At 40.9% G+C, this 16391-nt stretch overlaps 1 protein-coding gene across 1 annotated transcript in view; it reads right to left on the bottom strand.

Annotated features, from left to right (window-relative positions):
• Window positions 1-16391, bottom strand: part of ST6GAL2 (ST6 beta-galactoside alpha-2,6-sialyltransferase 2) — a 91950-nt gene that overhangs the window by 24671 nt on the left and 50888 nt on the right. The window contains exons 3-5 of the mRNA XM_010360993.2: window positions 12342-12439; window positions 10860-10961; window positions 8343-8517 (exon numbers count right to left, since the gene is read on the bottom strand). Coding sequence (XP_010359295.1) covers window positions 8343-8517; window positions 10860-10961; window positions 12342-12439 — 375 coding nt within the window. The remainder of the gene's footprint in view (window positions 1-8342; window positions 8518-10859; window positions 10962-12341; window positions 12440-16391) is intronic.

Genomic DNA, 16391 nt, shown 5'->3' with positions numbered 1-16391 from the left:
ACTCATTTTATGAGGCCAACATCATCCTGATACCAAAGCCTGGCAGAGACACAACCAAAAAAGAGAATTTTAGACCAATATCCCTGATGAACATTGATGCAAAAATCCTCAATAAAATACTGGCAAACCGGATTCAGCAGCACATCCAAAAGCTTATCCACCATGATCAAGTGGGCTTCATCCCTGGGATGCAAGGCTGGTTCAACATTCGCAAATCAATAAACGTAATCCAGCATATAAACAGAACCAAAGTCAAGAACCACATGATTATCTCAATAGATGCAGAAAAGGCTTTTGACAAAATTCAACAGCCCTTCATGCTAAAAACGCTCAATAAATTCGGTATTGATGGAATGTACCTCAAAATAATAAGAGCTATTTATGACAAACCCACAGCCAATATCATACTGAATGGGCAAAAACTGGAAAAATTTCATTTGAAAACTGGTACAAGACAGGGATGCCCTCTCTCACCACTCCTATTCAACATAGTGTTGGAAGTTCTGGCTAGGGCAATCAGGCAAGAGAAAGAAATCAAGGGTATTCAGTTAGGAAAAGAAGAAGTCAAATTGTCCCTGTTTGCAGATGACATGATTGTATATTTAGAAAACCCCATCGTCTCAGCCCAAAATCTCCTTAAGCTGATAAGCAACTTCAGCAAAGTCTCAGAATACAAAATTAATGTGCAAAAATCACAAGCATTCTTATACACCAGTAACAGACAAGCAGAGAGCCAAGTCAGGAATGAACTTCCATTCACAATTGCTTCAAAGAGAATAAAATACCTAGGAATCCAACTTACAAGGGATGTAAAGGACCTCTTCAAGGAGAACTACAAACCACTGCTCAGTGAAATCAAAGAGGACACAAACAAATGGAAGAACATACCATGCTCATGGATAGGAAGAATCAATATCGTGAAAATGGCCATACTGCCCAAGGTTATTTATAGATTCAATGCCATCCCCATCAAGCTACCAATGAGTTTCTTCACAGAATTGGAAAAAACTGCTTTAAAGTTCATATGGAACCAAAAAAGAGCCCACATTGCCAAGACAATCCTAAGTCAAAAGGACAAAGCTGGAGGCGTCACGCTACCTGACTTCAAACTATACTACAAGGCTACAGTCACCAAAACAGCATGGTACTGGTACCAAAACAGAGATAGAGACCAATGGAACAGAACAGAGTCCTCAGAAATAATACCACACATCTACAGCCATCTGATCTTTGACAAACCTGAGAGAAACAAGAAATGGGGAAAGGATTCCCTATTTAATAAATGGTGCTGGGAAAATTGGCTAGCCATAAGTAGAAAGCTGAAACTGGATCCTTTCCTTACTCCTTATACGAAGATTAATTCAAGATGGATTAGAGACTTAAATGTTAGACCTAATACCATAAAAACCCTAGAAGAAAATCTAGGTAGTACCATTCAGGACATAGGCATGAGCAAGGACTTCATGTCTAAAACACCAAAAGCAATGGCAGCAAAAGCCAAAATTGACAAATGGGATCTAATTAAACTAAAGAGCTTCTGCACAGCAAAAGAAACTACCATCAGAGTGAACAGGCAACCTACAGAATGGGAGAAAATTTTTGCAATCTACTCATCTGACAAAGGGTTAATATCCAGAATCTACAAAGAATTCAAACAAATATACAAGAATAAAACAAACAACCCCATCAAAAAGTGGGCAAAGGATATGAACAGGCATTTCTCAAAAGAAGACATTCATACAGCCAACAGACACATGAAAAAATGCTCATCATCACTCGCCATCAGAGAAATCCAAATCAAAACCACAATGAGATACCATCTCACACCAGCTAGAATGGCAATCATTAAAAAATCAGGAAACAACAGTTGTTGGAGAGGATGTGGAGAAATAGGAACACTTTTACACTGTTGGTGGGATTGTAAACTAGTTCAACCATTATGGAAAACAGTATGGCAATTCCTCAAGGATCTAGAACTAGATGTACCATATGACCCAGCCATCCCACTACTGGGTATATACCCAAAGGATTATAAATTATTCTACTACAAAGACACATGCACACGTATGTTTATTGCGGCACTATTCACAATAGCAAAGACTTGGAATCAACCCAAATGTCCATCTGTGACAGACTGGATTAAGAAATTGTGGCACATATACACCACGGAATACTATGCAGCCATAAAAAAGGATGAGTTTGCGTCCTTTGTAGGGACATGGATGCAGCTGGAAACCATCATTCTTAGCAAACTATCACAAGAAGAGAAAACCAAACACCGCATGTTCTCACTCATAGGTGGGAACTGAACAATGAGATCACTTGGACTCGGGAAGGGGAACATCACACACCGGGGCCTATCATGGGGAGGGGGAGGGGGGAGGGATTGCATTGGGGAGTTATACATGATATAAATGATGAATTGATGGGTGCTGACGAGTTGATGGGTGCAGCACACCAACATGGCACAAATATACATATGTAACAAACCTGCACGTTATGCACATGTACCCTAGAACTTAAAGTATAATAAAAAATAAAAAAAATAAAAAAAAAGAATAATTGTATTGATAATTAAAACATCCAATAATGCTGGAATAGGCCAGGCACAGTGGCTCACACCCATAATCCCAGCATTTTGGAAGGCCAAGGTGGGCACATCTTGAGTTCAGGAGATCGAGACCATCCTGGCTAACACGGTGAAACCCTGTCTCTACTACAAATACAAAATATTAGCCGGGCATGGTGGCATGCACCTGTAGTCCCAGCTAGGTGGGAGGCTGAGGCAGGAGAACTTCTTGAACCCAGGAGGCGGAGGTTTCAGTGAGCTGAGATTGTTCCACTGCACTCCAGCCTGGGCAACAGAGCGAGACTCCATCTCAAACAAACAAACAAACAAACAAAAAACACACAGACACATCCAATACTGCTGGAATATAGGATTTAATGTTACAGAATTTCAAAAGGCAAAAATATATAAAAAGTTATATTTTTAGTAATATGTTACATTATTTTAACTAAACACAAATAAAAATAATTATCCCACTTGGGATTGAAGATTGCAATAAGTACATGATTAGTAGTTATTCAAGATTCCTGAGTCCTCCTACTGAGCCAAATGCATATCATGATGCTGGTACATCCATCAGTACAGAGCCTGTGGACTAGACTTCTGAAGTTCTTAAGATTCCACAAAGCTAAAAGAATGGTTCTCAAAGCGTGGCCCCTGAACCAACAGTGTCAGTATCACTTGGGAACTTGTTCGAAATGCAAATTCTCACAATCTCCAGCTACTCAAAAACTCTGGGAGTAGGCTCAGTAATCTGGTTTACAAAACTGTGACAGCCACCCTCCAAACTGACTCCATAATGATTGGTGCCTGCTATTCATGTTTTTGTGTAGTTTCGTCCCATAACAATGGTCCTGACTTGTGTAACAAAGATAATGTAGCAGATGTGTTAGCTTATGACATCATAAAAACATTGGGCCTTCCTCCTTGTTCTTTCTCAGATCCCCTGAGATCCCCTGTTCTCTGGAAGCTAGCTGCCATGTTGTGAGGATGCCCAAGCAGTGCTATGGAAAGAGGTTCATGTAGTAAGGAACTGAGGCCTCCTGCCCTCAGCTATGCAAGTGAGTCATCTTGGAAACACATTATCCAGCCTGAATCCAGACAGTTTGATTGTAACCTTACGAGACACTGTGAGCCAGAATCATCCAACCAATCTGCTCCCAAACTACTGACCCATGGAAACTGCGAAAGAATAAATGCTTATTATTCTTTTTAGAACCTAACCTTTGCTTCGCAGGAATGGTTTATTAGCACACAAACCTTTTGTGTGATTCTGACACATGCTAAACTTTGAAAAACATTGAGCTAAAACATTCATTCACTCACCAAGTAATTATTATTTGTACTACTCTGTACCAGGCTAACAGCAGAAATACAATGATGGGCAAAACAGACAGACCATTCCTTGATGCATTCTTTTCTTTTCCTTCGTTGGACTTACCATACTTTATAACAATTTTATTTACATCTGTCCTGCAAATTTTGGGTGGGGAGGACCCTTGCCTGGTTTCTTCACCACCAGGTTTCTGAGGCCCAGTCCTATGTCTGGCACATAGGAAGTGTGCAATTAATATCCACTTGAGTATGACCCTTACCTTCCTTGCTCACCACCTTTTGCCTGTATGAAAGATTCAGGCCCCAGTAACGAGGCCTTGAATAGCACTAATAGCACTACATTTAAGGGGCTCAGTAACATCTCCCTGGGAATCCAACTGCCACTGGATAATCTCCATACGAAGAAATGTCTTTTGTGTTCAAAATAGTCAACTTTTTAGAGTCTCTCTCTTTCAAACATGCAGATTCCTAAGCATGTATAAAGAAAATGTATGCCGTGGATGTGTTAGTCTGTTCTTGCACTGCAATAATAAAATACCTGAGACTGGGTAAAATATAAAGAAAAGAGATTTAATTGGCTCATAGTTCTGCAAGCTGTGCAGGAAACATAGTGCTGGCATTTGCTTCTGAGGAGGCCTCTGACTTTGGAAGGCAAAGTCAGAGTTGGCACTTCGCATGCTGAAAGCAGAAGCGAGAGACAGAGTGGGCGGGAGTTGGTGCCACAACGATCTCAAATAACCAAATCTGTAGTCCCAGCTACTTGGGAGGCTGAGGCAGGAGAATCGCTCGAACCCGAGAGGCGGAGGTTGCAGTGAGCCGAGATCATGCCACTGCACTCCAGCCTGGGTGACAGAGCAAGACTCTGTCTCAAAAAAAAAAAAAAAAAAAAAAAAAAAAAAAATCAGAAAACAACCAAATTTCATGAGAACTCACTATCATGAAGACAGCACCAAGCCATAAAGGATCTGTCCGCATGATCCAAACACCTCCCATGAGGCTCAGGTGAAGTGGGGATTACAATTCAGCATGAGATCTAGGTGGGGACAAATACCCGAACTACGTCAGAGGGTTTAGAAATATAAGTAATTGCATGAGAGACTATAAGGATGGACACACTAGTAAAAGTTTTAGTTCAAAAATATTGGAAACCAAAAGCCCTATGAAGCCAACCATGTGTGCAGCTATGTGTATATATATGTATCTAATGAGTACATCAGTAAAGGAAGTGGGGCACACTGGTTCACCTCCAGGGCAGCCCCTTGTGGATCAGAACAACCAGAGGCCGGGGACACTGCCAGGGTGATCTTTTGTGATGGTGACCGTCCTGCTGACTGGTGTACCCAGGGCTGAAGATGGGACTGTGCAAACTGAAATGTTCTAATCTCTTCTAATAGCTCTTCAATGGATTTTTTCATTCAGTAGCTGACGTTAGAGGTTAGAGCACTTGGAAACAATGAGGTGCTGAGACAACAAGTCAATGCCTTCTCAACATGACCTCAGTACATGAAGGGGGCATTTGGAGAACATTTTTTGATAAGAGAAAAAAAAAAAAAAAACAGTCACTGATTTTTAAAATTCTCATAGCAGACAGATTGAGATGTGGGTGACATCATTTTACTGCTATTTAAGGATGTCGGATAAATTATAAAACAGATTCTGGCTCTCAGCCTATTTATGATCAAGATCAAAGACGAGGGGCAAAGACTACTGCAGTCTTGTGGGTAATCAGAAGGTGCTGGAGGTTTTCTGAGCAGAACTCATTCAAGCTTTCTCCACTGCCCATCCTTGGTGAGGGTTCTCACATGCTTCACCATGACAAGGCACAAGGGCCACAAATAAACTTAACAACGCCAGACCACATCTTCTGTTGCCTCTTCTATCCTCGCCCGACCCTAACCCTTACCCACAGAACACAGCCTGCCCAGTGGGAACTGAGGGATTTCTTATCGACTTGCTGTTTTTCATTCTTTTGTGACTAGCAAAACATAACAGTGCTGTCCTTCATAACTTTCTGGGACAATGGAATTGTTCTGTCTCTGCACCATCCAATATGGTAGCCATCAGGAGCATGTGGTGACTCAGAATTTGAGATGGGGCTAGTGAGACTGAGAAACAAAAGATTTCCTCTTATTTAGTTTGAAGTCATTGAAACGTAAGTAGCCATATTGGTCAGTACAGTGTTAGAAAATAATAATGATTATTAGTACTTCCATTTCTCATCTGTGGATATTCAGGGTCAGAGGATTAAGTAACTTGCCCAAGGTCAGTCAGCAAGCCAGCAAGCGGCCGAGGGGAATTCAAACTCAACCCATCCTGTGCCACCTCAACCTCTTGCAATGACATCAAACTGCAGCCCCTTCTTCATGTCAAAGAAGCCTTAAAGATAACCTTCAGCTTCTGAAACTTTAAATTCTCAGTAAATAGCTTTAAAAGGAAGCTGGCTATATGTGGCATGATTTCTTTTAGCAAAAACAACATAGGAAAGTACTTTTTTTCAGTTATGACTATCTAACTTGAAATTTTTAAACCACGTGTTGATAATAAGTGTATCTGACAGGCCCCTCTAACTGTGCTTTAAAACTTTTGCTCTAATCAAATATTAGCCACATGAATTTATGAGAGGGTGAGGATATGAAAAAGGGTTTATTAAACTTCTGTCACATCTTGTTATGCTGTCTAGGCATTATTCTATCCTGTTTACTCTTTGCTGACAAACTAGATTATACTTTTTTTCCTAAATCAACAAGATCCTATGAAACCACACAAAAGATAAAGAACTTAGGATTTCAAAAGAGTGATTCAGAAACAAAGAGTGTCAAAGGCATGAGTTTAAAAGGGAGAGAAAAAGCCGAGCTTATGGAAAATAGTATGTAGTCATATTGTAAATTTTTTTCTTAAATTATATGTAAAATAATTCACATTACTATGATACCAAAAACCCACTCTAAAATCTGCAAGCTTCAATTCAGGATACCTGTGTGTCCTGAATTCATAACCAAACCAGTGTTATCTCCACAAGTCTTTCCTTTATTCATGGGGAACCACTGTGCAGCCCAAAAAAGGAAAAGGGTTGTAAATTCATTGAAATTGGGGAAGAGAACATTACAGTTCTTTATACACAAAACCAATATCGTTTGGTTCTTGTGTAGGTTCTCATATTGCCAAAAGGGTCCAGGATATTCCTTAATATTACTCTACTCAGGTAATATCAAAGAGACAATGGGGTGATGAGCTAGAACACAGATAAAGAAATGAGGTAAAAACCAAAAACTCTGAGGATCAGAGCTTGACTGGAAGACAATGTAGGCCCAGTGTGATGCTCTTGTTACATAAAACCCATCTGTAGATGAAAGATGGTGTACTCTTCGGTTAAGAGAGCTAAATGAGATACTGGAACTAGTCTCATCAAAGCCCATACCAACTCATAATCTTGAAACACAACACACTCTCCTGTAGTCACAGATTCAGCTCCACAACCAAGCATGGCATAAGCTACGTGAACAGGCATGGGTGGTAGATTCACAATGCCGCACATTGCTGGACATGCCTCCCTCATCTCCCTCAAGAGGCGGGGTCTATGTTTTCTCCCCTGGAATCAATAAGCCCTGAAATGACTCTGGCCAATAGAATTGCACCTGTGATGCTGTACCAGTCCCTAGGTGTTGGCCTTAAGAAACTGGCAGTGGCAGAGAAGAATTCAAATTCTTGAAATTCAAATTCTTGATTTCCTGTGTTTTCAAACGTTCTCCCTGGGATCCATAAGCTGCCATTTAAGAAGTCCAATTACTTTCAGACCACCATGCAGGAGAGACTATGTGCAGGCACATGGTCAACTGTCCCAGCCCAGCTGGGCCTTTAGCCATCCCTGCAAAGGGACCGGAGGGATGTGGGAGTGAAGTCATCCCATAAAGCAGTGGAATACACCAGATGACCTCCATGGATGCCATATGAAACAGAAAGAACTGCCCAGCCAGGCCTGTCCTGGCCTATAAAATCATGAGAAAAATAAAACAGTTCTTTCTTTTACACCTTGAAATTTTGGAGTAGTCTGTTACACAAGTGTTTCTTTTTTCCTTAGTTAACCTACCTTTCCTCCAAAACCACCTGTTAATGGCTCTTCCTGTACAGGTGGAACATGCCTAATCTGAATAACCAAAAGCTGAAATGCTCCAAAATTCAAAACTTTTTGTGTGTCCACATGGCACTCAAAACAAAGGCTCATTGAAGCATTTTGGATGTTTGGATTAGACATTCTCAACCAGTTAAGTATCTGTGAATATTCTGAAAACTGAAAAAAATCCAAAATCAGAAACACTTCTGGTTCCAGGCATTTCAGATAAGGTATTCTCAACCCATATAACATGACTGTATATTTGTTAAATATTAGATCTCATCCTGTCTGCCCCCCACTCATTCCAATTTTTAATACAACACCTACCAATGAAACCAGAAGAAGGTGGGTTTGGCTGAATCTTCTCTTTAGTGTTCTCCTGGATAATATCCCAGAGCTGCCATATAAATTTAGGATGAAGAATGTAAAATGGCTGATTTGGGTTTCTCTGACGATGCTGAATATATGGAGTGAACAGGTTGTAATCCGGTTTTTTGTACCACTAAGGAAAAAAAAAAAATCAATGCAGTCAAGTAGAAAGAACTAAACCATGAAAGGAGACAGGGCATGGCTGGTTGATTCAAGGCAGAGGGGCCAGGTTGGGGCTAGAGGATGGGGAAAGATCACGCCTCATTCCATCTACGGACACTTCCTCACTGGGATGAGGGGATGAGAACAAAGAGAGACCAGGGTGCTAGCCCTAGCAGAGATAATGCTTTGTGCTTTAGTCAAATGAGGAAAATGGACTAGATCACGGATCAGCATACCTCTTCTGCAAAGGGCCAGATAATCAACACCTTGGGCTTTGCAGGCCATAGAGTTGGTCGTCTCTACTCAACTGTACCATCATAGCACAGCAGCAGCCATGGACAATAAATACTGAATGGGCGTGCTGTGTTCCAATAACACACTATTTATGAAGGCAGGTGGTGGCTAGATGTGGCCCATGGGTGTAGTTTTTTGGCCCCTGGGGACTGGATCAGTGTATTTCAAAAGTAAGTTTTCCAAATTTCATCTATAGTGACAGGAATTGTATCGTTGCTGCCTGGGCCTGGGTTGGGGCTGGGAAGATTGACTAGGATGGATTGACAACAAAGGAACTCTCTAGGGTGAAGGAAATATTCCAGTTTTTCATTATGATGGTGGATACATGAGTATATAGATTTGTTATCATTCATCAAAATGTACACTTATATTTGTTTACACAGTGTATGTTATTGTATCAAAAATCAATAAGGATGTTTTTCAAAAAGGAAGTTTTCAGAAGCGTCTCAGCTGTAACCATGACGTGGATTTGGAGAGGGTGGGTGGGAAGAAGCTTAGCTCATAGAACTCCCTTTAAACAGACAGCAGGGGTGTATAGTGGGTATACATTAAGATCACAGGTAATATTCCACTAATGAAATGGCACTGTCGCTTTAAAAGCTTTGAGAATGACTGGACCAGAGTATCTTTCATAAACGAAGCCCCAAGCCATGAGGCCCTGGCAAGGGAGCAAGAGGAATGTGGGGTCAGAGCGAGAGTCGCTCCTTTACCCTCCTTCCTCTTGGGGCCTCACATGGCAGCAAAGGCCTTACAGAAAGCGGACTTGCCACTGGGATTTTAGCACTGCCAGGTGGCCAGCTCTGTGCCCGGGGCTGGGCTGCTTCCAACAGAGGAAGAAATAAGGTCCAACAGCCAGAAACTCTCAGTCTGTTCACGAATAGCAAGAAAGCTGCAAGAGTTTAAAACCAGGGAGCCTCAGGCTGGAAAGGAAGTTGAAAAGTTCAAACACCCATCTGATGCTTGATTCTCAGTGGAGGGTACATATGAGAATCAAAGAGCCCTCTCAAAAAATATACATCGAGGCTATATATATCCTACATTTCTGGAGATGGGGCTCTGACAGATTTTGAAAAATACTCTCCAGGTGATTTTGACTTGCACGCCTGGTCAGGAATTGTAAGTAATCATACAAGGTAAATGTCCAGCCTCAGTCTCAAGGTCAGCAGTGACCAAAATGCTCCTTCTCCAGGAGCGGCTTCTATCTTGGGAGGTTACCTCTCGAAGAAGCAAACATCTTTCGTTGACACTCATCTTAAGAAGGTTGCATCCTCTCTGGTCTTCACTAAACAAGTCAAAGACACTCGTTTACAGAAATGACAGCATCTCTTACTAGGCTAAATGCTATCCATCTTTTCCAGTCCTCATTGAAAAACAAGCATGCTGGCTTTTCATGAGAGGTTTCACCAAAAGTAGCTGGTTGCTTGTTTAGATAGGCAATGAGTTACCAGAATATCCCAAATATAACCTGTTTATGTTTTTACGGCTAGTAATAAACTTGTTTCAGCCCTATTGCATAAAATTAAGCAGATTCAGAAGCAGAAGCCAAAGAGGAATACACTCAAGAAAAGCCTGGAACAGGCCCCATTTAAATAAAAATGAGCTGTGGATTCACAAAGTTGAGATTTTCGTGCCAATCACTTTCAATTTATTTCAAAAGGTCTTCCAACTACTTGAAAGGTAATGTAGCACCATCACATCACAGTGAAACAATTCTGAGTTTAATCAGTCAACCCTTTAGTGTAACTAGAAATTTCTGAATATTTAGATATTCTACATTTCCCCCATCCGGCTGCCCTGCCCACCAATTCTGCACAAAAGCACTTTGGCATTAGATGACTAATGTTCACAAGTGTGCTACTGTAACTGGGTATCGATGTGGTGTTCACAAACATGCATGACATTGACATTGATGGGTACTTTCGTTGTCTGTCAAAGCTTAATCCTTGCCTAGATCTTATGATCAATTAGTCAAAGCCATTGTCTGACGGTTGGGGTGGGCGAATCCAGGGAAACACTTACCAGGTTAAGATTTGCGGAATACGGGGCAGGATCCCAGGCCACCAAAATGACGTCTTTATACAGTGAACTGTCAATGAAGTGATGGCTGGGGTTGGTCAGAATCTGCAAACACAAAGAAAAACCATTTCAAAGCCAGGGTTTGGTTTTTAAAAATTGCATTTTAAAAAGAGGTGAAAATTAAAAAGAACTAGGGCAAGAAAAAGGTGGCTCTGACTTTGTACTTTCTTCTGGGGGAGGGAGAGAGGCAGGCATTGCATGCAGAAGCACTTAAAGAATGTTTGAGGAAACTACTTTAAAAAAAAAAAAACACAAGTTCTGACATTTTCACCAGCAATGTACTCATGTCTGGTGGTACTGAATCCAGATCCTGAAGGGTGCAACTCCCCAGCTAATTCAAGTCCCACAACCTCTTCTACAATTGCCTCCACATGTAATTTGGAGAGAGAGTTGCAGGTGTGGATGAAGTGAGTTCTGAAGGAGCCTCCAGGGTGCCAGCCACAGCCTTCCCTCTGTGGCCCTACCTAGTTCTAAATGAGTTCTTCAATCTCAGCTGCCAATCATCTTTTTAAAATTATTGTTTCAGGAAATAACGTATTATTTTCCCTCGATTTTAAGACACATTTTTTTTAACCATTATTACGATGTACTTTTTTCCTTCATATGTTAAAGTTTCTAAGTTAGAATGTATGTTACAGATGATATGTATTCTAATTTGGTGGCATTTAAGTTCTCCTTTGCAAAAAGTTGTTATGAAATGAATGGCAGATTTTACAGTCAAATGACATCTCTGAATTAAGGAAATATGGTAATTGTTTCTTACCTTGCGGCAGGCTGCCTGGTGCAGTGAACTGTGCAGAAAGCTAATCTTTTGCTCTGTAAGCAACTCACCATAAATCACTCATCACCTCATTTTTTCTACATATTTTGAAACTCCAGAAATTGTTGTAGTTTGTTCTGAGGATAATTTTGCTATACATTTGCAAGGCATTCTTATCAAGAACGTGAATAAACGAGGTATTTTCATTTCCAATTAAATAATTCCTTTTCATTTTTTAGAATTTCCAAATGGCAGACTAAAGTTGCAAAGATCTCCTACGAACTCTCAGATTTTATACTTTGCTTTTCTCCCCTTTATCCTCTGCTTTCTTTATTGCCATTTCTTCTAAGTTTAACTTTCGTCAGTTCACAAAATGCAACATGCTAAGTCTATGATTACAAATATATATATATAATTCTATTTCTACTGATTTTTCCTTTTAATAGTATTCATTTCCTCCTATTCATGTCATGTCTAAATTACCATTTCTCTGCAGTTTCCCTCATTAATTTGCATTAATTATAAGATTGATAGAAATAAACAAGTACCTGGTCATAATTAACCAGGTAACTTCTCTTCACTCATCCAGTTAAAACTCATTTCTCTTCACTCATCCAGTTAAACCTAAGAAACATACATTCATGAAAACACTCCATCTGTCTTACCTGCGAATTAATGATGCGTATGGTGGTTTTATTCCCAACATCTTTCTCATAACCACGTGTAGGAGCAGAGTTAAATCTCAAAACTGCATCATGAGAATCTAAGGGTACATAAGTGACAAGCTTACTTTTGTTCTCTGTAGAATCACATAATCTAGGAAAAAAATGTTAAAGCAAACCTTTCAATACCTGAAGCTAATGATACACCATCAATAAAGTTAAGATGTCCCCACATGATTTTCCGAGAATTTACTCTTCACTGAGAATGAGATCTTGGCTAGAGGAAACATCAATATGGATATAGATATATATATAATCTGTTCAATTATGGGCGATAATGTATCATCTAAGTGATATTTAGATACCTGCTACCTTTACGGCATTCTTTACAAGTGTCATGCTTGATGCAGCCATTCTCCCAAAGTTTCCAATACATCTTGAGGGAGACTCTACTGGAGCAGATAAGGAACTAGAAGGCAAGAGCTGCTTTTTGGTGCTGATGTATGCTTAAAAAGCAAGCCAGCCCTTCAGCAGAGATTCTGCATTGAATGTCGAAGAAAGCAAGCAAGCCAGCCCTGACTTCCACGCAACCTTACGTACTGCTGCCGATGGCAAGAATACCTGTGTGACAGCAACCTTAGAGCATTCTGCGTTAGCAGCAGACCAGACCGCTGTAGCCCCAAGGATGGGCAAGATGGAGAGACCACCAATGCCACCAGCTGCCAGGGCTCTTATGTTCTATAACCACACATTGCGCTTCACCAAAGTTGAACTATGAATGCAACATAAATCTACATCTCACTTCATTCAACTTGACAGCCCGACTTGCCCAAGTTCTCTGAATGCTGGGCTGGGAGGACCTGGATGAAAACAAGGTACCCCTATCCTAGAGGCTGACAAGGAGGTGAAGAGTGGGAGGCACAGGAAAGTGGGTTCACCTGATTTAGCACTGGGAATAGGAGATATGTTCCCTTTGCATAAGGCAGTCTATAAACATACATGTGTCTTGAAATTCCTAGAAACCAGCCTGAAGAGTCAATGAGCAAGAAAGCAATTTTCTAAGGGCCATCTTTAGCTGCAAATATCTCATGCAGATTCCAAGTTACGTCTGGAGCAAGGACAGTGCCTGTCTGTGAGGGAGAGGTGAAAAGAGGTATTTCTGTCATGCCCAAGGGGAGCTGCATGTACAGTCCCCGAGCCCCGCACAAGTGCCTAAGGCAGCTGCCTTCTTCCCCAGTCCCTGCTACCTGCTCCTTTGGAGTCTTCTTCTTGCTCCCCAAATAGCAGAAACTTACCACGCATGCCCCCACTAAAGCAATGTGAAAAAAAGTGTCTTCACTGACAAGCCCTGAACTAAAAGAATTCAAAGTCCAGCTTTAGCACCAAAATTAATCCATTTTTGGAACACGTGAATGCGTAAAGTGTAGGTGGCTATGTCATCAAAACCCTGCAATGTTCTTTTGGGGGAAATTTTGCAGGAGTTGGTAAACTACGACCTTCTGGCCAAATCTGGCCTGCCACTTGTTTTAGTAAATCAAGTTCCACCATGACATCCACTGTACACGCTGTCTATAACTGCAGAGCTGAACTGTTGAGACAGAGACAGAGATATGGTTCACAAAACCTAAAATATTTACTACCAGGTTCTGTAAAAAAGTCTGCCAATCTCTAGATTCACGGGGATCTACTCTGTGTATAAATGATGCCAACATACATGAATGCCTCCAAGTTAAAACCTGTTCTTTACTTCACAGTTTAAGGATTTGTTCATACTTATTGAGATAATGGATTTATTATTTATTTTTATTGAGTAACGTTTTGTCAAAAAATTCAAATAATATTTGAGGTGGAAAAACTAGATTACCCAAAACAGTAGACTCTTGAAATTCATTGATAATCCAAACACTTTTTAGGCATATGGAATATATCTACTGATATTTACCATACTAGAAAGTAAAATAGGGAATTTAAAAATGTCTATTAATTTATTTTAAAATAGAGTTTTTTTCAATTAAAACAACCCCTATATTTTCAAAAACCAACAGAATACTGAGAAGACTGGCACCTGTTTGAAATGTTTGCAAGTCGTCTGGTTTTTTAGAAAGTTGGTTTCTCATATCTGCTTTTGAATTCAACTTGTTGCAGTATGTTGTTTTATGTGAAGTATATGAAGGCTCAGACACATTGTTGAATTGAGAGAGCTATTTAAAGAATCGTTCCAAAGAACTGTGAATATTCTTCTTTGATACCTAATAAAATTCTACAAGGGCTAGTTTCTTAGGGTTGGTTATAATTTGGAATCTGAAACCTGTCAATGAACTTTTTGTGCTCCATTACATTAAAACTTGTGGTCTATTTTTCTCTTAAAATGGACCTTTCACTCATGCGTAATTGTATAATATTGTACAATGATCACCTGAAAACTACCAGCGAGGCATAGTTATATATAAGTTATATATATATACGTTAGGCAGATCTTCCAAATGGTGATGCATTTTGTTATAAAGAGTTGAAACACTGGCTGGGCGTGGTGGCTCATGCCTGTAATCCCAGCACTTTGGGAGACCCAGACGGGCGGATCACCTGAGGTCAGGAGTTGGAGGCCAGCCTGACCACCATGGAGAAACCCCGTCTGTACTAAAAATGCAAAAAAAGAAAAGAAAAGAAAGGAAAAGAAAAGAAAAGAAAAGAAAAGAAAAGAAAAGAAAAGAAAAGAAAGAAAATTAGCTGGACGTGGTGGTGCATGCCTGTAATCCCAGTTACTCAGGAGGCTGAGGTAGGAGAATCGCTTGAACCCAGGGGGCAGACGTTGCGGTGAGCCGAGATCGTACCATTGCACTCCAGCCTGAGCAACAAGAGTAAAACTCCAGTCTCAAAAAAAAAAAAAAAAAAAGAATTGAAACACCACATTGGTTAGTATCACCATGGAGTTCACCAGTTTTTAAAGTCTGGATAACTTCCAAGTTCATGGTTCAAAGCTTGAATTTTATCATTGGCAAGAAATACTATCAGTTATTTTCCTAAAAGTGACACGCTCCCTTGATTCCTTTCTGAGAACATATCTGTCAAATATCCAAGTCTGAAGAATTAACATTTCTTTTCAAGTTGAAATTGCATTTCATGAAAAAAAGTGGCTAGTTCAGCCCACAATGCAATTACACAGGGGCTTTTCCTTTGTGAACTGGCACACACAACCGCTTTTCTCCTATTTCCCCATGTGTCCCACTGAATCTGAAAAACCATGTATTCAAAGGTTGAGCTTTGGGTTCTGCTGCCCTGACTTGTGCTAAGAAGCCCCATTCTCACGCATCATTGTGTTTGTACAACCAGTGCAAATGTCAACAACTGGAAAGAAAAGAACTCTGAGTATACTTACCACAATCGTTTTTTTTCCTCATGGACCCTCGAAAGGGCCTTGGAAAGTCTAAGGGTAAGCTTAGATCTCACTGTTCCAACTGCCAAGCCAGGGCAACCCTCTGGTTGCAGACAGTGAGAGGAGACTCCAGACAGCTGAGGTGACTGCACGTGCTGGGAGGGAGTTACCCCAAGTCCTGAGGGGAAGTGATGCCAGCAATCCTCAACCCCAGTTCTCTCCAAACTACGCTGCCTACCCCTCAGACACAGCCCAGCCAGGGGCCCCAAGCGGTGGGTGCATTTCTATTCGTTGACTAATAAATCTGAATTAATTGCATCGCCCTTGAAAACATCCCAGCATTTAAATGCCCGTTGTCTTTTTGTGGAGCTGTGCCCTAAACCATCCAAGGACTTCACGAGGCACAGGGCACAGAAAGATAAAGCAGTGTAATTCCTTTGGAGGTGGTATTAGTCTGCACAGTTAAAAGGCCACCTGCGTAGAGATGACAGGGAGGCAGGGTCATGTAGGCTTGTGGCTAGGCCCAGTGCAAGCCCTCTATGAACAGCCTCCATGAGCAGCATGGGGTGGGGATAGAAGGGGAGGGTGCACTGAGACTGTCGTCTGTCACACAGACATGTTTTGTAAACGTACACCTGGCTGTGCATGCCTTGATAATGCACTGTGAGAACAGAAGCTGT

This window comes from Rhinopithecus roxellana, chromosome 17 (genome assembly GCF_007565055.1).
Source record: "Rhinopithecus roxellana isolate Shanxi Qingling chromosome 17, ASM756505v1, whole genome shotgun sequence".
NCBI lineage: Eukaryota > Metazoa > Chordata > Mammalia > Primates > Cercopithecidae > Rhinopithecus > Rhinopithecus roxellana.
Note: the sequence above shows the minus strand (reverse complement) of the source record. Positions and strands in the feature narration are given on the sequence as shown.